The 24,129-nt window shown below is 41.6% G+C and overlaps 1 protein-coding gene across 1 annotated transcript; it reads right to left on the reverse strand.

Annotated features, from left to right (window-relative positions):
• Nucleotides 1-6,764: 6,764 nt before the first annotated feature.
• zfand4 (zinc finger, AN1-type domain 4) lies at nt 6,765-22,428 on the reverse strand. Its single transcript, XM_057849155.1, has 10 exons — nt 21,935-22,428; nt 20,998-21,281; nt 19,033-19,108; nt 18,858-18,925; nt 17,777-17,963; nt 17,571-17,712; nt 10,447-11,394; nt 8,706-8,760; nt 7,557-7,674; nt 6,765-7,486 (listed from the first exon to the last, which is right to left on the reverse strand). The coding sequence occupies exons 2-10, from the start codon at nt 21,179-21,181 to the stop codon at nt 7,351-7,353; spliced, it is 1,914 nt and encodes a 637-aa protein (XP_057705138.1). The 5' UTR covers nt 21,182-21,281; nt 21,935-22,428; the 3' UTR covers nt 6,765-7,350.
• Nucleotides 22,429-24,129: the final 1,701 nt, after the last annotated feature.

Here is a 24,129-nt window from a genome sequence, read left to right on the forward strand (position 1 = left end):
AGGGGGAGTGAAGTGAGTGGTTTTTAGTGAATAAATTTTCATAAGTGGAAGCTTCTCCCCCTTTTTGGTCCCTGTATGCACGTATCCTACCCACCACGCGTTACAACTGGCGCCCGCACATTTTTCCTGGATCCTCAGTCAAGTAAGGGATCCGTCTATTTTCTGGATCCGACGGTACCACCGCGTCTGCAATATTGGTTTCGGATCTGTCCATTTTTTTATTCGTCGGTTCCACAGCGGCTTTTCGGATCAGTCTATTATGTGGAATCGACGGCCTGATCACGGCTGCAACATTTCCATGGGATCGGTGTAATTCCTGGATCTTCGAGTGAGTAAAAAACGCGGATTTGGATTACTATCGTTATTATTGACTGTTCTTCGTGGGGGTTTTCCCCAAATCATACTAAATAATTAAAGCACTATGGCACGCTACAGTGACGACAGTGACTCTGACGTGGACCTTACAACAATGTTGGAGTTCGTCAGGGAACGCGTGTTTGCGTACTGCTGAGCTCCCGAGTGAAGAGTGGTCAAGGTGGAAATATTATTTTTTGTGAATAAATGTGCATAAGTGGAAGCTTCTCCCCTTTTTGGTACTTTTATACACGTATCCTAGCTACCACGCGTTACAATGTACAAGACATGGATTACACAAGGTGTGCTCTTTGGCCTGTATTGTATGTAAAGCACAAGACAGCTCTGGATGCTAACAATCTACATAATTATATTGGGATGTTTGAAAACGCAATATGCTTACCTTGAATATCTGCTAATAAAACCGGAGTTCCCAACAGCATACACTCTCTCTCCCAACCGGAGTTCCCAACAGCATTCTCTCGCTCTGTTGCCATTGAGACTCACTTGCAGCGAGTGCATCACCAGTTCTGCCCAACTTTTGTCTTATCAGGTATTTACTGCACGCATTTTTCCCTTAAACTCGTCTTGTTATCTTTTAAGAATTACTTGTCTTAAAAATAGAGGATCCCTTTAACACCTCAGCAGTGCCACAGGCTGATTGCCTCCATGCCACGCCACATTGAAGCAGTCTCTTCTGCAAAAGGATTCCCGATCAAGTATTGAGTGCATAGCTGATATAATTAATTGAAGTTTGACTTCTTTTTTTTTTTGGTCTTAAAAAAACACTTTTTTTGTATTGGTCGGATGAAATATGCTATTTTTTTGAGATAGGGATTTTTGGTTTTTCTTGACTTTTTTGCCAAAATCATCAATATTAAAACAATAAAAGGTTCGAACTACTTCAGTTGTGTGTAATGAATCTAAACTATATGGAAGTCTAATGTTTATCAGAACATTACAGAAAATAAAGAACTTTATCACAATATGCTAATATTTTGAGAAGGACTAGTATTTGAATTGGGACATGCTTGCAGTCTTTTAAATATTAAAATACTGCACTTTACTGTTGCAACTCAGTGACTGCCATTGATGGCGATAGGCGTCCAGTCCATTTGAACCAGGAGGGCTGTCAGGGAATGAAACTCCCTGTCACTATTTTCAAATACTAGTGATGAACTCCTTATTTAATTTCATTTTCAAGAGCGACATAATTTGATGTCCATTATCAATGGCACTCAAAATCAAGGGTGTAGGTTTGCATAGGGACGGTAGGGACATAACACTACCAACTTTTCAGGATGCTGAAATTGTCCCCACAAACTTTTAAGTGAATTACTTTCATTATGTTCAGAATTACATTGACCCATTTTCACCTGCTGAGTGTGCCAATCCATTTTTCCCCACAAAACGCACATTTGATTGGCTGATGACTTGACCCCCCCACCCCCACAAACACACACTCACGCATTCACAGCCCGACAGAAATACAACATGTCGCCTCCTCAAACTCCTTCGAAGACGAGGGATATTAGAATATTTTTTCCGCGAGCAGCAGCCACTGTAGAGATGTGAACGTTGTGGTGGTGGGGAACACACCACTAATTTTGCTACTGAAAGTCCGACCTGCAAGAGTTAGCATAACATTAATCTGTGCGAATTTCATGAACTCGAGAAGGAAGCTGCTTTGAGAGAAATATCCTCTAGTATGTTTTTTATTGTTCACTTTAATTAAACTGCAACAAATGTTGTGAAACAAGGTTTAACCCCCTCCTCTCCAGTTTTCGTTTTTATTTATGTGGTTTAAAAGCAGCCCAAAGGAGCGTTTTTTTTTTTTTTTTTTTTTTTGGAGTTTGGCTGTGCTTGTGTTTTACCTGAAGGAAGGCTCCATTTTTATTTCTTTTTGTTATTCCCTAAGATTTTTTTGTTTGTTTTGTTCATATTTAAATTATGTAGACAGAAATTTTTGAGTGGTATTAAGACAAATGCTTATTTTTTTTGCATTGCTGTATAGTTAAGAGATGTTTGTATTTCTTGTGTATGTTAATTGGTGTTCAAATATTGCAATTTAAATTTGCTAATAATATAAAGACAATTATTCTTGAAGTTTTCAAAACGTTTCTTTAGTAGTTTTTGAAAACAAAGGTTTGAACTGCACGGTGTATCACCTGAACCAATACATATGCACTGCAAAAACCAACCTCCTTAAAACTTAATTTAAAATATAAATTTTTAATAATTTCAATAACAATATTTGAAAGCATTTCTTTCTTGATTTAGGTGAAAAATGACCAACGTTTAGATGTATGGGCTTAACAAGAACAAATAGTAATATTTACTTAAGTAAGTGGAAGTAAGAATGACGCATTAATCTGTTATCTAGCCTTCAACAGTCAAAACAAGACGGAGAAAATTATTTGACTAGATTCAAGAAAACTTGTCTAATTAAAATAAAATGTATGAAGTTATAAATTTTTGGTGTGAAAGTAAGTAAAAGTCAATACAGATTTATTTTGCATTAATCATTTAGCCTATCAATTAATGAGGTGCATATTGGTAAGGAATGTAGCCCTGACCCCCGTTCACCAATTCTGTTTGGTCTTATTGATGTCCCGTCCCCGCAAAAAGTGTACATGCAGGTTATGCTGTAATATCATCCTCACCAATATTGAGACTAAACCTACACCTTTGCTCAAAACACTCATGTTTTGTTTGGCAGTGCCACTGACAGACAGGGCCAATTTATTTGAAGTGTTGAAATAAAGAAACAAAAATCAGTTTTTCAGCTGTACCAACACATTAGCTGCCATTGAAGGCCACATATGTTCAATCCATTGAAGTGACCTCGTCCACTAGGGATTAAAACGTTTAAAAAGTTTGAATTTCATTCAATAGAGCCACATAATTGAATGTCTTTTGTCAACGACATTCAGAATTGTCATAATTCATGTGGCAGTGCTACTGGCGACGATAGATGTGCAATTTATTTGGACCGGGAGGGGCTACCATGCAGCGACCTGATTTTTCTGTTGCAACTCGTTGTCTGACATTGACGGCGATAGACGTCCAAACCATTTGAACTTTGCTCATTCGCTGCTAAACCTCTCAGTTCAAATGGTTTGGACAACTATAGTGATAGAGTTCATTTGAAAAGGGAACCTCGGACTAAGACGTAGGCTCTAATAAGCGACAATTGAAATCTATAATATATAGTACATATTTTGACCTACGGAGGGCGCCATGTTTTATTACCTGCAATGGACGCTCGGGGTGAAGACGTAGATTGTCACTGTCACTCGGCGATTACCACCGGGTTACTGCAATTCCTTCTATGGGGCCACACGTCCAACACGTGCTCATCAGTTAAAAGCGGCGAGTACTTACCATGTGTTTTTATTACCTTTTCATTACCTCAAAATACTTTTTGTATGCGTTTCCTTCTCATACCTTTAAGCATTGTTTCCTTCTTTAAAGCAGATTGTTGATCTGTTGACCACATTAGACACTAAGCATATTTAAACCACCCTTATTTGATATTACATTTAAGTGTTTTCTTAAGACATCTTTAGTATGTTCTGTCTGTATGCATCTAAACAAAAGCTGAAAGCGCACGGTAGTACTTTGGGTGTCAAATTCGCCTCTTGCAGGACGTTTCGCCAGTGTAGCACATTTTGGCAGAACACTTTTTTTTTTTGCTATTCTTATCTCAGTTAATTTTGCTTTTGCTGCTCGTTTTGTGAAATATCAACAGTAATGTCATTTTCATTCATGTTCCTCTCGGGTTCAAACTGAAAGGGTTGAACAGATGGCATGTTTATGTCCGCGAGTCATACTCTGGAAGCCAGGCAGCGTAACCATGTGACGTCACTGCCCTGCGACGTCAACAACAATGGCGACCAACTAGTTAAATTTTACAAATTGTATAAAAACGAAAACATCAAGAGGGGTTTCAATATCAAATTATTTTAACACATTTTTTAAGAACTGAAAGTCTTTCTATCCGTGGATCCCTTCAAGAGCCACATGATTAGACATCTTTTGTCAATGGCACTCAGAATGGTCATGTTTCATGTGGCACTGACGGAGATGATTTGTATTGATTTCACTTTTTTTACATTGAATGCAGCGTGTAGAAAGCACTGTGTGGTGTGACGTCACAACCCATTTCCAATCTGCTCGCGTGCGATATAAGCGATTCCGATCAAATGGCCAACATAACTCAATTAGTTGACAATCGACCTACTTTTTGTGTTTTCGGCCAAGGGGTCGAACGAATCCCATGCAGTACGGTCCACTTATGTGGGTTTTAGCTCAATTATTAACCCGCAGAATGTTGACTGTCAGGCTCTCCTCCTGGTGTGAAACTTGTCCTTGGCTTTGGCCTGATTACTAATGCACAGCCCATGCACCTCGCTGACAACGGAGCCTCTGTTCTCCTAACTTGAAGTGTGGTTGCCAAATTGTCAGGCATGTGTGTCTTTAGCACAGTTTTAGGACCAAAACATTTTGGTGATGGTGCAAAAGAGACTGCTTTTCGATTTATTGTGGGAATAGTTTGCAAAGCAAATCTCCCTACTGTATAGGGAAAACCTTTGGGCACGCCACAAAGCCCATCGACATTTTCCAACCGCAACAATATAGCAAAGAATCTGTTTGGCCCTCAACATTCACGGTTCAGCAGCAAATGAAGGGCCGTTGATTTCCAATGGCAAAAACATTTTAAACTGATTTTTTTGGATCAAATTCACGCATCAAAAACATTCACAAAATCAAGGGTCACAAGCGAGTCTATTTTTTCTTTGCAAAAATGTCCAGTTCTACTTCTAAAATTCGACATCTACTATAGGGCTGAAAGATACTTGGGAAAAACTTGACATTGCGATTTTTTGGTGGTTTGCAATATGTATTGCAATGCTAAAACTAGACTTGATAGGTCTGTTCTGGAAGACTTTGGTTGACTCACTATGACCATATTTTAGTCATTCGAGATGTCTCGATCCAATCACGTGATCAAAAATCGGGCCAATCGCGCCATTTTTCAGAGGATCAGAATCAGGTGAAAAGGATCGGTGTGGTTTTCTGCTTCATGCTCGTACAGCCTCACACCTTCCTTCCTGCTTAGCAGTGCGATCAAACTATTTTTTTAATCACCATTGGCGTTTTGTACTTAAACTTATGCTTAAACTTGATGATTGACAGGTTTGTAGCTTGTACCTCAGTAGCGCTACGATCTGTTAGGGGCCGCAAATGCGGAAACAAGGTTGGACCTCAAAGCTGACAATAACTGAGGGATTCGTACAAGGGTTTATTTAACAGTGACAGCAGCTCAACGGAGCTCAAAAATACTAACTCGAGAGTAACTAAGGCTATAGGCAGAGCGCGAAAATGACTAAGTAAAACACTCAAACAACTGCACAAGGTAGAGAACACAAACGAGCAGCAGACGAACAAAAACCCCACACATGGGCGAAATAGGTTAAATGCAACGAGACTAGACTGCGATGTATCAAAAGGCCATCAGCAAGACAATATCTCGGCGCCCATCTCTTGGATAGTCTGCGTTTATACACTACTGTTGATGAGCTGGGATTGGCTGCAGGTGCGACGTCGGAACGCTCTGTAACAAAGCAAAATCTGACCAGTAGCAGAATGTGACACGATCAAAGGCACAAATGTGTTAATCATCGTTAAACTTGCAGCCCAGCCCGAAGTGTGCTGTAGCAACTCATTCATCGTGTAAGTGAGAAGCAGATCTTGACTGTGAGCATCAAAGCAAAAAAAAAAAAATTTTCGGCATCGGCTCGGGACTCTATCAGCAGATTCTCAAAATCGGGTGAAAAAATATGCGATCTTGACATCTCTAGTATTAATATAATACCTTTTATTCCAGGCTAAGGGGGTTTATTTGTGAATGATTGGTGTAGATAAAAGGGATCTAGGAAGCCATATCTGCACAATTGCTGCTTTTATGAAGCAAAACAAAAGTTTACATAAAAAAAAATTGCACGTCCTGCGATGGGACTATTGCGCATGCACACATTGCGATGGCAATGTTCAAACGATATATTGTTAAGGCCTAATCTACACATACATTTTCAATGGACTCGTTCTTTTCCAATTACACATTCAACTTCTATTCAGTCCAAATAGTACTAATGTACAGTAAGTGACGCAAAATCAACAAGTGCCTTTACAAGGAAGTGAGACACAATGAACACATTGCCTGCCATTGACAATATCCATAACAAAGAGGACTTGCTGTGAATGGTCATCTTTAAGTGCTGTTGACTGCACTAGACGTCCAATCCATTTTGACCGGAAGGAAGCTCAAGTAAACTCATTCACTGCCAATAAGGTTCATAGACGTCCAATGCATTTGACTGAGATCAAAATTTATCATAAGAAACATGTACGGGGAAAAAAACTTTTATTCAGTCAAACCCCTGCAGTTGTGATTTTTGCAACATTAAAAAAAAAACAAAACAAAAAAAAAAAACACCATTTTGGCAACCACCGTGACTTAACACATTTAAATGATACAGTTATGACTGGCGTCCACACAGACACAAACTGCAGACTTTAAATACTTTCTGAATAAATATCGTCTCTGGACTCATCGTCTGCCATTGACGGCGATAAGATGTCCAATCCATTTGCATCCCTCTCAGTTCAAATGGAAGAGTATCATTTTTTTTAAAGAGCTATGTCATTGGACGTCTATCACCGTCAATGACACTGAGAGAATTAAGAGCTCGTGAGGGGAAAAACTCAAAACTCAATAAAATTACCCCTCACCCTTGTATCGAAGTGTAAATGTTTGTTATTTCTAAAGTGCATCTGGCTGAGATTTTTTTTTTGCCTGGAAACAAACAACGTACCTGCACATGAAATAAAAGGAACACTTAACTTGAGTAGTTAGAAAAATTGGGATGGGGGGGTAAAAAGCACAAGACGGTGAATAGGATGGTCCGTTCGCGCTTTTTTCGGAATAAGTTTCTAAATCTTGGGTAACTTTGGAGCGCTGACCAGCGGGTTGTTGTCCCGCAGGAAGCGGCGTCCCACCCCTTTGTAGTCGTACGAGCAGTCGTGCGTCTCTGCGTAGCGGTGAGCGGCACAGAAGTTGCTGCCGCACCTGCGGGGAATCAAACGCACGCAGTCAAGACAATGGACAGAGGTGGCGAGCCAACTATCAGTGCTCGTACCTGCACTCGTAGCTGGAGGCCAAACCAGTCTTCTTGCCACAAAGGAAGCAGTGCTTGGAACTCTTTTTCTTGGTGCCGGAGGGGGCCTTGAGCGGGGGTAGGTTGTGCGTCAGAGTTCCTTGGAAAAGACGGAAAGATACTGAGGAAAATACTACACGGAAAAATACTGCCGTTGTCCTATAGGCAACACGAGACAAGACCACAAAGTCATCAAGGTTGCATTCATTTACATGGGCGATTATCAAATCAATCACCAGCTATTTTGACGCTCATGCAGTTGAAATTATTGACCTGTCTAATGTTTTTTTTTTTTTTTTAACACATTCATTAGTCAATTTCAATTAGCATTTTTTCAGGGTTATGGTTGAAAAAGAAAATCGTACGGTAATTTAGGGTTAGGCTAACCCTAACAGTAAAAAGCGTCTTTATTAAAAACATTTTTAACAGATTGTTTTTATTTTCATTTAAATAGGGCTGAACGGCATTTTGTACAAAACCAAGTGAAAAATATTCTTTTTTTATTCAGAGATTTTTAAAACATTTTTATTGTTGTTGCCTGTTTTTTACCATAGATGCCTGCTGGCGCTAATTAGAAGCATACTTAAAATGTCAGCAACAATTAGTTTAATAATAGTTTAATTTAGCAACTATGTTAATACTGGCATATTTATGTATTGTTTATTGATCAATGTACATCATTCTAATTAAAACAGAAATGAAAACATATTTTAGTACTTATTATTTATTTAATAAACTTTTTCAACCAGATTACGCATTTGCTTGAAAGTGAAACAAGATTTTTAAATTGGAATTTTTCAAATTTTGCCGTCAAATTGATTTGAACTTATTGGCTGCTATTGACAGTCATGTACTGTATATCCAATCCAATTGGAGTGGCAGTCAAATTAGTTCATTGACTGCCATGGACGGCTACAGACATCTAATCCATGTTGAGTGCAAGGCCCTCTCATCTGTAAATGGATCGAACGTCTACTAGTGAAAAACTTTGAATGATTATCTTTTGCGCAAAAATGTACATTTGTTGCTTGAGCGCTAGTTTGAGCTGCGGTCATGGGTCATGATGCTGGTGCAGCGGCGCGACTAGTCTTTTCATGATGATGGTGCGGCGGCTCGACTAGTCTTTCTTACCAACTCTTCTAAATGGAGGCACCATTGCCCTGCTGGACGCCAGACCTTTGTTAATCTGGATGGGGAAACAAAAGTCAAGTATGTTAGAAGGAGAAACTCTATAGTAGGCCTGAACCAATTCATGTAAAAAAAAAAAAATCTACTTGCGATCTCCATGAATTGACATCACACTTAAAAATATTATGAGAGGTTAGGACATGCAGTTTGTAAAAATGCCCAAATGCAGTTTGGTGCGGTCATTTTGATGGGGAATTGTTTTTCAAAGCAAAAATGCTCATGTTTAACAAAATTTGTCAATTTCTTTAGGGGATTATAATATACTTGTAAATAATGTTTTTAGAAGTGAAATGAGTTTCTCAGATTTAAAAAAAAAAAAAAAAAGCTTTTTTCAAACAAAATGTGTGACTATATTATTGGGGTTTGCAGAACCAATGGATTTATTTTTCAACAAATAAATAAATGCCGTTTGTAGTTATTCTCATGTTTTTTTAAGAGCCAAATATGTGAATTTCGTTGAGTCTTATTCAGATTTCATCAAAAAATAGTTTTGGTTATTTCAGATTTAAACTGTATTTCAAAATAATGTGATGCTTTTGTAAACAACTCATTTTGTTTTGGTTTTTCTGGATTAAATAAAACGGAAGCTATTTTTGACAAGCAAATATGTAATAAGACAAGTCCACCAATTAAGGGAATATTTACTATTTTTCTTCCCCATTTTTAAATTAGAATTCAAATGAAAAAGAAAAAAATATTTGCTATTAAGAGGCTAAAAAAATGAACAGATTGACCAACATTTCGGACGGTGAAGACGGTACACAAGAAAGCCCGCAGGCAGTTTGCTGAAGACATTTCAACAAAGCACATGGATTACTGGAACCATGTCCTATGGTCTGATGAGACGGCGGGCTTTCTTGTGTACCGTCTTCGGAAGAGGCTTCTTCCTGGGGTGAAATCCAAGCACACCAATTTGATGTGCAGCGTATGGTCTGAGCACTAACAGGCTCAGACCTCAATTCGGACTTTTAGGGATACACGTTTTATTCAAAGGGGTGTACTCACTTTTGTTGCCAGGGGTTTAGATATTAATGGCTATATTTTGATTTATTCTGAAGGGAAAATAAATTAACTCTATGATATAACCTACTTTTCATTTTGTCAAAGTGTAATTTTGTCAGTGTTGTCCCCTGAAAAGATACTTAAATATCTGCAGAAATGTGAGGGTGTACTCACTTTTGTGATACATTGTAACATTAACAGGTGCTATGTGAGCTTCTTCTGAATGAGTCTAATACAGGGGTGGCCAACCCTGCTCCTCGAGAGCCGCAATCCAGCTTGTTTTCCATGTGTCCCTCCTCCAACACACCTGAATCAAATGATCAGCTCATCAGCAAGCTCTGCAGTTGCCTGATAACAATCCTGATAATTTGATTCATGTGTGTTGGAGGAAGGAGACATGGAAAACAAGCTGGATTGTTGGAAATTATCAGGATTGTTATCAGGCAACTGCAGAGCTTGCTGATGAGCTGATCATTTGATTCAGGTGTGTCAAAGGAGGAAGACATGGAAAACAAGCTGTATTGCGGCTCTCGAGGACCAGGGTTGGCTACCCCTGGTCTAGTAAATCGGCCTCCATTGACGGCGCTTGACATCTGATCCATTTCGTTCATTCGGAACAGATGGGACGTCAGGCGCCGTCGATGGCACTGAGAGCCGGTCCCGAGTTAAAAGTGAATCTCACCGCCTGAGGGAGACCGGGCAGCCTGGAGCCCGGGACGCCCTGCGTGACCGGCGTGGCGGCTGGCAGCTGAACCCCCGGGCCTCCCGTCTTGGTGTCCTCAGACCTCGCAGAGAGCGAGGCCAGGAGGTCCAAGTTGATGGCTTGCTCTCTGTCGGCTTGTTTGGCCATCTTAGTCACGGTTCTGGCTTCCCTCTTGGTGAGTAGATTGGACCGCTTGCCAGGCGACTTCACCTTAGCGGCAGCGCTACCCCGAAGGCGCCCCGTGTGACCTGACGGGCTGCGCTGTTTTACCTGCGTGTCATAAGGCTGGAGGAGTGGCTTCGGGGAGCCGGAGGCGGGGCTTAAACCCAAGGCAGCGCCCAGTTGCGTTAAATCCGCGCCGCCGTTTCTTAGGGTCCAAGTACCGAGTGAAGTCGAGGAAATCGGCGCCCCTCCATCAAAGGTTTTACAAGATTCTTCCGACCGAGGGTCCAAATTCAAACTCAAGGGGTCCGCCATTTTCCCGAACAAGGCAGGAGACTGCGACGGCGCCACCAGTCTGCCGGATTCCTCCAATAAACTCAAGCGGACCGCCTCGCCGACCGGCTCGAACGCGGTTTCGGGCGATCCTCTCGCGCACAGTGGAGGAAGCTTAGGGTACACGCAGCCCCCCATCTGGCGGCCGCCTCCAACATCCAAACGGGAAATCTTGGTAGGAGGTCGAATGCTGGCGAAGGGTGAGCCGGGGTCCTCTTCCAGTGTGTAGCGAAGCGGCGAGGGGAACGGCGTCCGTCTGGGGACTGGGAATTCTTGATCCGCGATGGGAGGCAGATGCCCAGCGGATTGGCGAGCCTGGTTTTTTATCTGCGGGAGCGAACGCAGGAAGCCCCGGTGGAGTCGAGTTATAGAAGGCGTCGGGTGCGGGCCAGAGGGGGGATTCGGTTTTGCCTTACTCGTGGTCTTCTTTGGCTGCGGGATGACAATTAGGCATATAATAGCTGCATGCATGCTTTTTCATACCATACATCAGGCTAGATTTCTGAAGATTAGGTGGCCATCTCATTCACTACCAGTGACGTGTAAACATTGTTGTTTATGATGTTCAACTGCTTATAACTAAGGAACAGTAGAAAAAACTTTCTTTTTTATGAGGAAAAATCTAAGTCAATTCTATTTAGCCATAGAACACAATATCCTGAGGCACTTGAAAGAAGGGGTTTTCATGATGTTTTACCAACATTATTGTGTCATTTATGAACTCATTGCCTGCCATTGACAAGTATAGACGTCAAATTTGTTTAAACTGGGAGGCGTGTCTATAATGCTCATCTTTTAGTGCCATTGACAGTGCAAGATGTCCAATCCATTTTGACTAGGAGCTAATGAGTTTATTATTTCTTTTATGTTCTACTTCAATAGGTTTCAGCGAAACTAATGCAACTATTTTAAAGTAGCACTTTATTACTAGTTCTACTTCAATTGCGAATTGTTTTATTAATAAAACAAATGACTGTTTTACTGTTAGTAGCTCTGCAAACCGCAATATTAGGCTACGCCTACGTCTACACTAGGACAGATCATTTTCTCTGGGGTATTTTGACAACTATTTTATACCTGTCCGCACTATGTTTAAGATGCGTTTAAGGCCCCCGCTTCTGCAAGGTACGCCTGCATTTGCGAAAACTCCACATGCATAGAAAGGAGCAGCCTCATGTGTTACGCCCTCGTCTGCGCGGTTTACCTCTGATCTGGAAACTCACGCGGGAGCGAGAGTGAAGGGAAGGCACGCTTGAATTTTACAAGCAGCCGCCGAGTTGGGATTGAAATAAATCTTTAGAAAACAACGAAAGCCTGACATCGTTACTTGGGATTAGTGATGCACGATAACACATTTTTCAACCGATACCGATAACCGATAATTTTCTCCTCATTCCAACCGATAACTGATAATGTCAAGCCGATAATTCTATTAAAAGATTTATGTAAAATTTTAATTTATTGCTCTTTTTTTCCAACATAAAATATGAACAAGTCGTCAATTCCAACATCTAAATAATGACAGATTGTCTGACATTGTGTAATGGTAAACTTTTGGCAACAATTACTTACAGAGTAAATACAGTGCCTTGCAAAAGTATTCGGCCCCCTTGAATCTTGCAACCTTTCGCCACATTTCAGGCTTCATACAAAGATATGAAATTTAATTTTTTTGTCAAGAATCAACAACAAGTGGGACACAATCGTGAAGTGGAACAACATTTATTGCTAATTTAAACTTTTTTAACAAATAAAAAACTGAAAAGTGGGGCGTGCAATATTATTCGGCCCCTTTACTTTCAGTGCAGCAAACTCACTCCAGAAGTTCAGTGAGGATCTCTGAATGATCCAATGTTGTCCTAAATGACCGATGATGATAAATAGAATCCAAATGTGTGTAATCAAGTCTCCGTATAAATGCACCTGCTCTGTGATAGTCTCAGGGTTCTGTTTAAAGTGCAGAGAGCATTATGAAAACCAAGGAACACACCAGGCAGGTCCGAGATACTGTTGAGGAGAAGTTTAAAGCCGGATTTGGATACAAAAAGATTTCCCAAGCTTTAAACGTCTCAAGGAGCACTGTGCAAGCCATTATATTGAAATGGAAGGAGCATCAGACCACTTCAAATCTACCAAGACCCGGCCGCCCTTCCAAACTTTCTTCTCAAACAAGGAGAAAACTGATCAGAGATGCAGCCAAGAGGCCCATGATCACTCTGGATGAACTGCAGAGATCTACAGCTGAGGTGGGAGAGTCTGTCCATAGGACAACAATCAGTCGTACACTGCACAAATCTGGCCTTTATGGAAGAGTGGCAAGAAGAAAGCCATTTCTCAAAGATATCCATAAAAAGTCTCGTTTAAAGTTTGCCACAAGCCACCTGGGAGAAAAACCAAACATGTGGAAGAAGGTGCTCTGGTCAGATGAAACCAAAATTGAACTTTTTGGCCACAATGCAAAACGATATGTTTGGCGTAAAAGCAACACAGCTCATCACCCTGAACACACCATCCCCACTGTCAAACATGGTGGTGGCAGCATCATGGTTTGGGCCTGCTTTTCTTCAGCAGGGACAGGGAAGATGGTTAAAATTGACGGGAAGATGGATGCAGCCAAATACAGGAACGTTCTGGAAGAAAACCTGTTGGTATCTGCACAAGACCTGAGACTGGGACGGAGATTTATCTTCCAACAGGACAATGATCCAAAACATAAAGCCAAATCTACAATGGAATGGTTCAAAAATAAACGTATCCAGGTGTTAGAATGGCCAAGTCAAAGTCCAGACCTGAATCCAATCGAGAATCTGTGGAAAGAGCTGAAGACTGCTGTTCACAAACACTCTCCATCCAACCTCACTGAGCTCGAGCTGTTTTGCAAGGAAGAATGGGCAAGAATGTCAGTCTCTCGATGTGCAAAACTGATAGAAACATACCCCAAGCGACTTGCAGCTGTAATTGGAGCAAAAGGTGGCACTACAAAGTATTAACGCAAGGGGGCCGAATAATATTGCACGCCCCACTTTTCAGTTTTTTATTTGTTAAAAAAGTTTAAATTATCCAATAAATTTTGTTCCACTTCACGATTGTGTCCCACTTGTTGTTGATTCTTGACAAAAAATTAAAATTTTATATCTTCATGTTTGAAGCCTGAAATGTGGCGAAAGGTTGCAAGGTTCAAGGGGGCCGAATACTTTTGCAAGGCACTGTACCTAAGTTGCACAAAAATGCCTTTAAAAAGTAAGCCATTCCTAACATATATAACATTACCTAACATATATAACATTAATACACTGCAAAACACACCTCCTTAAAACTGGTCAGTTTTAAGTGTAAATCTATTGGAAATAAGTGAAATTATCTGCCAGCGCTTGAAGTGTATTTCTCTCAGATTTCCTGGAAGAAAAATAGCTAGCTGAAAATAATCTTAACAGCCTTATTTTAAGCAATACATTATTATACTTCATCCTAAAAAAAAAAACTTGGAAGAAGAAAAGATTTTGAATAATATTTGTGGCTACAGAATATTATTGTTATTTCATTACAACAGGAATGTGCATATTTAAATTGATAAGTGTTAATAAGTGCCAATAAGTTTTGATTATCTACTGTGACTGTAATTAAGCAGACAAATAAGTTAAATTAATTTGAAAAGTGATTGCTAATGTTATATGCTTCGTTGCACACTGTGAAAATGATTAACTCAAAAGAGCGAGATGTCATGTACCCATTGCGTTACAAAGTCATCTGACCGCTCGTCACGTTACATACTGAATGCATTATTGACTGGCTGACTTCATTTTCTCCATGTTTAAATTATCATCTAACCACTGTGCCATCATTATAAGCTTGCTTACTGGACATCACTTTTCCAAATGTACGTGGTGAAAATGTAATTGGCATGTTTTTCATGAAGAATGGTGGTCGTATAAACTGCATTATTTTTTTATCCAGAGCTTTGGCTCTCGGGTCATTTCGGTAAAAAAAAAAACGTGTCTCGTCTCGGCGGCGGCTACGTTCGTACCGGATAATCCGCCCGCACCGGTGTTGTGCCGAAAAATAGCCGCCCCGCGTGAAATGTCCCCCCTGACGGGAAAACTTATTTATAACGCTTTATTGAGGTGAAAACATCAAATGTTTTCATGGACGCATTAAAGTCATGGATTTACGACTGTAAAATCAGTTTTAAATTAATAAATTAAACAAAATACTAGTACTGTATTTAATAACAAATCGTGGAATGGGCCACATAAACATCTTTGAACAGAAATGTATTAGTCTACAGGTTTTCACGACCATATCCCAATGACAATCACACTGGTATGACATTTATTAGTTCAAGCAGAGTAAAATAATAAATATTCACGGCACAAGAAAATCGTTTCCATGTCCATCGATTGGTAAGAAAAAGCTGTTTGTACAAGTGACGTGTGGGCGCTCAATAATAAAATAAATAAACAAATAAATAAAATAAACGCTCAAATAATGCGTTATAAACAAGCGTTCCCGTCACGGGGGACATTTCACGCGGGGCGGCTATTTTTCGGCACAACACCGGCCGGTTCGCCGCGGCGTATTTGGGGCCTGGCTCTGCTCGCACGCCGTGAGGGAACGCTTGAGAAACCAGGGTGTTCGCCGGAGGTCCTGAAGCCGGGGAACTGGGCTCTGCCCGCCCCGCAGCGGCTTGCCGGACCGGCCAAAGTGGCGGGCTCTGTCGGAAGACAGCTACTTGCCGACTATCGGTCCCCAGTCGTGCCGGTATTTAGCCTTAGATGCGAGTTTACCACCCGCCTTGGGCTGCTTTCCCAAACAACCCGACTCTGTATCGTCACAAGCCCCGTAGTTTAACTTAGTGTTTACAATAGCTTTAGCATTCCCGCTAGCAGCAGCCTCGTATTCGTTCCAAAAATCTTTGTGATGCAGTTTTAAATGGATGCTGGGTTAGTGGTTTTGAATGAGGACGCTTTCTTTCGGCCTCGTGGAACTTCTGCGGTACATGTTTCGCAGATGGCGAGAGCGTCGTTTTTTTAGTAACAGCCGCCATAATATTCAACTATTTCTTGTCGTGTAACTCCGCCTCCTCAACCCCTCCTCCCTCAGGGGCTTCAGAGAGGGGAGGGGTTGAGGTGGCGTCGTGCTGAATTCTTCGGTTGTGCACATTTGGAGGCTAAATCAAGTATATAATTATCGGATTGCATTATCGGTTGAATTTTTTTATATCTGGATTATCTGTGTGACGTCATAATTGCCATTATCGGCCAATAATTATCGGTGACCAATATTATCGTGTATCTTTACTTGGGATGTTACAATCGATGCTCAGTTATGCACTCGCCAGTCGTCAAATAACAAATAGAAACATATGGTGTGGCGCTGTGTATATTTCCTGGAGGTGGAAACCACAACCGGGAATGCTTGTGCATAACTGGGGCTCCTGGAAGTGGCGACACTTTTAACAGGCGAAAATAACATTAAAATTAAACTGATCTAGCACCTCTTTGACTGGGGGTACCACGCAGTTCACTTTTTGGGGTTTAATTTTCCCCTACGCATTTTTATATACTCCAGTTCGGTTGGCATTGAGTTAGGAGGGGCCAGCCCCGCTGCTGGCTGATCGGAGACTTAACGTGGGACACGAGCTCTGTAAATTCGTGATGGGAGGACCACAAATGGGCACTATATTGAAGCATATTATTGCGACGTATATTCGAAGGTTCAAGAAAAATGTGTGAATGCATTTTCAGCTCATCACAGCTCGTTCAAGTCGAGCGAGTCGGCACCTACCACATTTAAAATTACAGGTTGGCGCACATGCACTCGTCAAAAGAGCCAGAAATGACATGAGAGACACCTACTCTACACTCTAAATGATCAACTGTAAACAATGACTGTGGAATAGAGGAGCAGAAATGTCACGTATTGATTGTCCGCCTCCATTGTTTACATCATACCGTCATGCCACACTGAAATTCTCCGTGCAAGAACGTATCCGGACAAGAGGTATGTTAGTGTAGCCAACAGGCCGTATAGTCCGTATCCGAACAAGAGGTATATTAGTGTAGCCAACAGGCCGTATAGTCTTACTAATTACACATTTAAGGTCATTATCTGTCCTGTGTTTTAGTCATTTGACTACAATAGCCCACATAAGCCAACAAAAGTCATTTATCAACTCTTTGGCTGTCATTGACGGCTGTAAACATCCAATCCATCATCAGCTCGCTTACAGCCCCTGCCGGTTGAAATGGACGTCTATTCCCGCCAATGGGTGCTGTGAATATCTATTTGTCTTTTACTAACTACCACAACACATTCTATGAGTTAAGCACAATTAGAATTCATACATATAGTAAAGCACACAAAATATGTTCATTATTTTTAAGTATGCGGTAAAATTGACTTGTTCATGATACTCGTTGGCTGCAATTGCAATGCGTCCAATCACGTGGCCGTTTTCATCCTTCTGTTGTGAAATTTACCGAGTTTGTCGCTAGTAGACGTTCAATCCGTTTCAAGTGGGAGGGTTGCCCTCTCGCTTCAAATGGATTGGACGTCTATGGCACCCATTGATGGCCAATAAATAACGACGGATTTTCCTACAAGGCTACCTTCTTGTTGATGTTCATGTCTTCCATCTTAGCTTTGAGTGCCCTCATTTTGCTCATCGTGATGGTATTTTCTTGGCTGTGCGTGGCTGCGCCGAGCTCGCCGCTGTCCTCTTTGGTGCACATGTTGCACACCGAGCCGGCGCTGGAAGAAGAGGAGATGCGTGCAGTGTCTAAACGGGTACAGCGGACCTGATTTGAATTCAGACCTGAGCGATTCTGACATAGGGGGAAGGGTAGTGTCTCCCCTGTCCACCACCCGGAAGAAGTTGATCTGATCGCCTTCGCGGTAGACTACGAACGTGAGCGGCTTGTTGGCCAAGTTTTTCTCCCAGGCGTCTTCCTTGGTGCCCTCTATTGAGTCCACCACTTCTTTCATGGGATCCTCCGTTGTTACTGGAAAGAGTTTCATGAGGGTTTGCGATCAACAGTCCATAAGCACCATCTTGTAGCTTTCAAGTACAGTGGTACCTCGACATACCAAACCCAGAGTTGCTTTCGTATCATGATTGTTTTAAGAATCTTGAGATGTGTTTTGCATGTAATTGGTTCCAAGCTCTACTTCAAGTAGATCATGGAATATGATGCAAAGAAAAAAAATGGCATACTTTTGGAGTAAGCCGGCGTCATCTTCTTTCACAAGATGGAAAGGGCGCTGGCTTTGTGGCAAACTACCGTCCCGGTGATTGTGTCTCCAGCCATTTCCTATTCCTTAAGAAGTCTATCCATTTCATCATGAAACTGGCTCCTCTTACATGAAAAGAGAGTCACACTTTTCCAAGGTGTTACTGCTTTGATGGCTTCCTTCTGCTCCAGAATGGTTCCGAGCTCACTGTTCGTGAGACAAAAACGCCAGCAGACTTGTGCTCTTAATGTGATACTCATGTAGCGAACAGTGTGTGGTTTTAAAAATTCACCGCAAGACAAAAATGCAAGTGGACTTGTGCTCTTTTGGTGAAAACGAGAGCAACAGCAACAGTCACCTCTGTGTGTGCACGTAAACATACTGCGACGGCTTAATTGAATCATCATCAACAACAGGCCGATAGGAGAGTAGAATTGCGTTACTGAAGCACGGCGGGAAAGATTCTGACCAATAGGGCAACAGGATGTTATGGCGTGACTTATAAAAGCAGAAAGTACACACGTATCTTTTTCACTACATAGTCTCTATCGTGTTTTGACTATTTTTCCGTAAAACGAAGCCTGCAAAAAACCTTCATAATTGGACTATATCGTATACGGAAGCGTTCGTATGTCGAGGTACCACAGTTGTATTTTTTTTCTTACCTCGTCCGTTGTTGACTGGACCTCCCCTCATAGCCAAGACCAGCTTCAAAGTGCAGCCCTCCTCAATGCTATAAAAAATATACGCGTTGACTACAAAACTAGGTGTGTAACCACCAAGTTTTTGTCAATTCTTTGGACAGCGATATGATATTTAACGGCAGCAAGGAGCATTTACCCGTAATCGTGTAGACATTGTTCATCTTCCAGCTCCAGGTTGTTCCAGATGAGGTGTTGTTGGGAAACTGGGATGCCTTGACAAGACACGCACACGTAAAATAGAGGCTATGAGAGAAATCAATAAGGGTTTATAAGGGTCCCATAGTACACGCCACTAAAAGCTGATTTATGACTGCCCTCTTTTGACTGATTAATGCTACTGCAAAACGGAGACACAAATGTCCTACTGTTTATCTCCCATTCACATAAAATAATTTAAAAGAAAATGTCAAAATCATTTTTAAAGGGTATGAAAACGCAAAGGGGGTGTGAGACATCATTAGAACCGTTATGTGCCAAGATAACAAATAATGATAAAGTTAACAAAAAAATCAATCACATTAATGAGCAATTATCGAAAATAAATCGAAAATGACAAACATTTCCGAAAGTGTTCCGGAAACAGCCGAATGGGGCGGAGACGTCATAACAAGGAAACAAAAGGTCGAGGCAGGTGCCATCGTTGTTTATCGACGAGAGAGTTGCGTTTGTGTTTTATCAAAAAATCGCTAAAATGGTTCAAACCTGTCATGCTATGTGGTTTACAAAGAGCCATTTGTCGCAATGTAGTACCCATGAGTGCCCGAACGCGAGAAAAAGAGCTGGACTACGCAGACAATGAGTAAAGTTCGTCAGTGCTAAGAGGTCTAATTTTGCAGACCCGGCTTCCGGCACGGTTTTGTGTGGTGCGCATTTTACACCTGAAAGCTATACGAACTATGGGCAAATGAAATCAGGTTTTGCTTAGAAATTGCTGCTGAAAGCAGATGCGGTGCCCACCTACACGCGAAGCCACCTAAATGTCCCGAGATAACAAGAAAGAGGACGATGGACTGATGAGACCACCTCACCACCCCAGGCAAAGCAAAGGAGGGAAATGGCCAGAGTGAGTACTCTTTTATAATAAAAAGCATATCACGCATTGGATATAGGACTGGACACATGTATAAATTATCGCTCGTAAAATATATAGACTTAATCCTCTAATCCCATTCATATTTGTGTCGGTTGGCAGAGAGAAAACCGATGGTAGCACATTAAATGATAATTATTCTATACATTACTTTATTTTGCGGTCACGGTGTATCAGCTTCACAAAAAGAAATGCAAAACAAACCATTCGGTGATTCTGTTGCCGCCGGTGTTTCATCAGTGTGATTGCTCCCCTCAATGATCCTTTCATTAGGCTGCATTGGCTTTCGTTTGGGCTCAAATTGATAACCCAAAACACCAAAGAAAGGTTCATAACTCTCCTCGTCACCATTAGAAGAATGTTCGTTACGTCGGATTCGTCGCTGCAAATAGAAACAAAATTGTCCGCCATCATCGCCGCCATTCAGTACTAAGCACTGAGCCGGTTGTTTCCCTATAGTGACGTCACGCACACAAAATGCTAGATTTCCGGCATCTCGGGGGCGGGTCGTTTTAGCTTGACAATCGACCTAATTTCTATCATTTTCTTGGTGTTGCGATGTGTGTAATTACACGAAGTGGCATGATATGAATTCAAAAGGCATGCGTTGATGGATAAATGATGGAATATTAGCATTTCCCCAGGTGTTGTCGTACCCTTTAATACAAACCGGAAAAAATGCAAATATTCTGTATTTATTCTCTATTTTATTTTTTTAAAAGGGATATTTGACATGCAGAAGGAAAAGAAAAATAACTTTTTTTTTCACTTTTTTGAAAAGGAAAAAAACTATACTCTGATTATCTTCACAATGCATCAAGATTCAATATTTGCAAGCATCTGCTTTTGCTTTGGAAAAAATCAGGAGTAACAGTTGTGTCATATTTAGCGTCTAACTTTACTCAATGCATTTTTTTGTTCTCTATCCGATGCATTTTCGCTCGATGTGTCAACCGGTGGCAAAAATGCTCCGTGATTAGTCGGCGGGTATCAAAATAATGCCTTGCCTACCCTCGAGCCCTTGTATCTTGGCCTTGACGGAGATGATCGCCTCAAAAGGCAAGACGCGCAGCTCGAAACAGGTCCCCGTCAGTGTCTCGATGAACAGCTCGATGGGGTCATACATCAGAAGAGTCTCGTGGAACTCCTCCATGTGGTTGTCGTTGAAGAAGGGGGGCTCATTCCTGTCCGTCATCTCTCCGGGGGGCTACTTTTAAGAAATCCAAAGCGGGGAGGGAGAAAGTGGCAGCTCTTGCGGGCGGGCGGCCGGCACTCATCGTGTGGGATGACCGCCACTGTTTAAAGAAGAACAAAAAAAAAAGTTCATGAGTGCCCTATCAAGGGTTAAAGTTCATCAAAGTTTGGCCTGTGACTGCTTTGTTACCTTTGTGTCATCATGCACCTGTAGCTCATGCCTACCATACCAGATTAAAGCAGCCTTAATGTTTTTTAAACTTGTTGTCACTAATTTACATCATACATAACATTATATGAATGCTATCATCTATATTTATTTATTATTTACTTTAACTTTCTCAACTTTATTTAGCATCTGCTTGAAAGGGTCTTAAATTTGTTTTATTATCTTGGCGTCAAGGGTTAATTTTGTGGCCACCAGGTGTACAATAGCGGATTACAGGGGTTTAAAAGAGCAGTACACAATCGGGAAAAAAGGGTGTGGATTCTGCTTTTTCTGTGGGATGCTCGGATATTACACCTTTACAAAGTTACTGTAGAACCCCATTTGAGGAAATATACACCAAACCGACACGAAAAGGTAGCAAAAGTCAAATATTGGAGTAAAACAACACCCAATGCAACCGTGAGGGATGGCTAGCGAGCAAGCATCTAAATGCAGTCCCATAAGAGGGGGTCTCACGGTATTTAAACAGTCTGCTTTAAAAAAACAAAAGCAAAACAGTCCAAGTGATGTCGAAGAGAGACTTACCCTTCTAACCGGCGTTGCTGTCTTGCCATGTTAGCTGACAACTCAAACAATGGCTTCCGCTCCACAAGTACGTCCAGCGGGCTAAGCTAGGCTCGGCTATGCTTTGCTACACCCGTGGGCTCCGTCCTCTCTGCCCGCGTGCCGGTGTCGCTGTGGTGGGGGGCGTTACGTTGGCCAAAACAGAGCATTGCATCACGTCCAACGCCACAAACGAGAACGAACCCGAGGCGCGTCTGCGGGAGGTCGCCGTCGTAGCTGTCACTCACGCCGGGAACGGGGAGGGGCGGGAGGGCGGACGGACGGACAGCAACGGCGGGGCCGGGCCAGGACTCCAGATGGGAAAGACAGTCCCCAGACCCAGTCCAGTCACAACGTAAAAACCAGCCAAATGCAGGGGCCCTGGAATTCACTCACAGCAGGGGGTGCAGAGGATCTTATTTTGTTTTTCCCATCCCAAAAAGGCAGCTTCCGTCCAAATTTGTCATGCTCGCGCTTTTTCTCCATACAATGCATGCATTACACACGCATGCTGGATAGTAGGGGTGCGACAAACAGTGTTGGGCACATTACTTTAAAAAAGTAATTAGTTATAGTTACTCACTACTTCTTCCAAAAAGTAACTGAGTTAGTAACTGAAATACGCTATAGTAAAAGTAACTAGTTACCAGGGAAAGTAATTATTTCTTTTACTTTAAAAAGAAATTGTATGTCAAAGAATTTGAAATTTTCTGAGCAGTATTCGAGTCAGTTGAATAGAGAAGAACAGACAGGTAGTTGTGTTATAGAACCTTCTAATATTTATTGCAACTCACCAGCAACAGATTTATCCTACACTTGAAGTGCAACAAAAATAAACAGTAAACAATATAATAAAATAACAATATAAAGTGAGTTTAATCAATTAAATCTAACTCTCACAACCTGAGACAACTGGTCAAGTAGACATAGCCTACTGTACTTCAAGTATTTTGACTTCAAATAGTGTTTATATCTCCACCTCGTAAAGGACAGATTTTCCTCTGAATGCTCTGCCATCATATCCCTCTGCATCTGTTTTGCGTGTGTGTGTTTGCCGCACGCGCTGTTCCAATTTGTGTGTGAAAACACCGGCTCTGATTCGCTTACCATGACACATGACTCTAACCCTCAGCCAATCACAATCACTTCCATTGCATCTATCCAGGTGGTGCATTCAGGTAGCCTCGTCCCCCTACTCCTCCCGTCACCCTGAAAGCGTCTGCCGTCCTCAAGATGGAAGCAGCATTCTTGCTTGCTGACAGTGGGGGATGGGAACGAGGCTAGCATTCAGGTGTAGCAAAAACAGAAACGTTAGCAAGCTTTGGAAAGCATTGTCTAATTGAATGAGCAGGGACAAACAGCCTGGAGTCATAAGAAGTACGTGCTGTAATATTCTGATACAGAATTATCCGAGGCACCCTAAAGTGCAATATTGCCAATATTGTTTTGCTCACATGATGCGGGAGTGAGTTAGAGACACGGCCTGCCGAGAGACGTACGTTTGTGTAAATAATTGAAGTGATATGTGCTATTAAAGAAACAGAGTGCCAGCACGTCCTGTGTGGTATATCTTTGCTAAGAAAAAGCACAAAACACGTGCGCTATTCTCGAACCTGAACGCACTCCAAGTCTTGGATGACAAATAAACAGAGCAGAGTACAGTAGACTCGCTACGGCTGGTAGTTTCTTCAATTTATTCAGAGTAAGTAACCCAGTGCTTTTGACCGTCAGTAACGGTAACGGCGTTGTAACAGCGGAAAAAAATAATTTGTTAGATTACCCCGTTATTTTTAACGGCGTTATTCCCAACAAAATATCGAAATGGCGATACATCGTGATACTTTGTATCCCAAAAGGTTATCGATATGCTCCCGTCAAGAATCGAGATATCCTTTTAAAAAGGTGTCAATTTAAAAAAAAATTTTTTTTAAAAGGCTGCCATTGACAGTGCTCGACGCCCAATCCTTTTAGACTGGGAACGTTCGTTCATTCAAAACCAGAGCATTCACAGTCATTCGGTCCGATTTTCAGGGCATTTACAGGTCACTTGCTTTTCATTTTAGGGCATTTACAGGTCATTTCCTGTTGATTTTGAGTCACTGCCTATTCATTTGGGTGATTACCGGGTCACTTTCTGTTTTGTACCGCAAAATAAACAGCAAGTGACCCATAAAATA

This window comes from Corythoichthys intestinalis, chromosome 10 (genome assembly GCF_030265065.1).
Source record: "Corythoichthys intestinalis isolate RoL2023-P3 chromosome 10, ASM3026506v1, whole genome shotgun sequence".
NCBI classification, from domain to species: Eukaryota; Metazoa; Chordata; class Actinopteri; order Syngnathiformes; family Syngnathidae; genus Corythoichthys; species Corythoichthys intestinalis.

Excerpts from the sequence above, each read along its gene's own strand:
- zfand4 (XM_057849155.1), bottom strand. The coding sequence starts at position 21,181 with ATGACGGACAGGAATGAGCCCCCCTTCTTCAACGACAACCACATGGAG. Across the intron at positions 18,926-19,032 it reads CAATGTCTACACGATTACGG|CATTGAGGAGGGCTGCACTT; the intron begins GTAAATGCTCCT and ends TATTTTTTATAG. Across the intron at positions 7,675-8,705 it reads GCCTCCATTTAGAAGAGTTG|GAACTCTGACGCACAACCTA; the intron begins GTAAGAAAGACT and ends GTCTTTTCCAAG.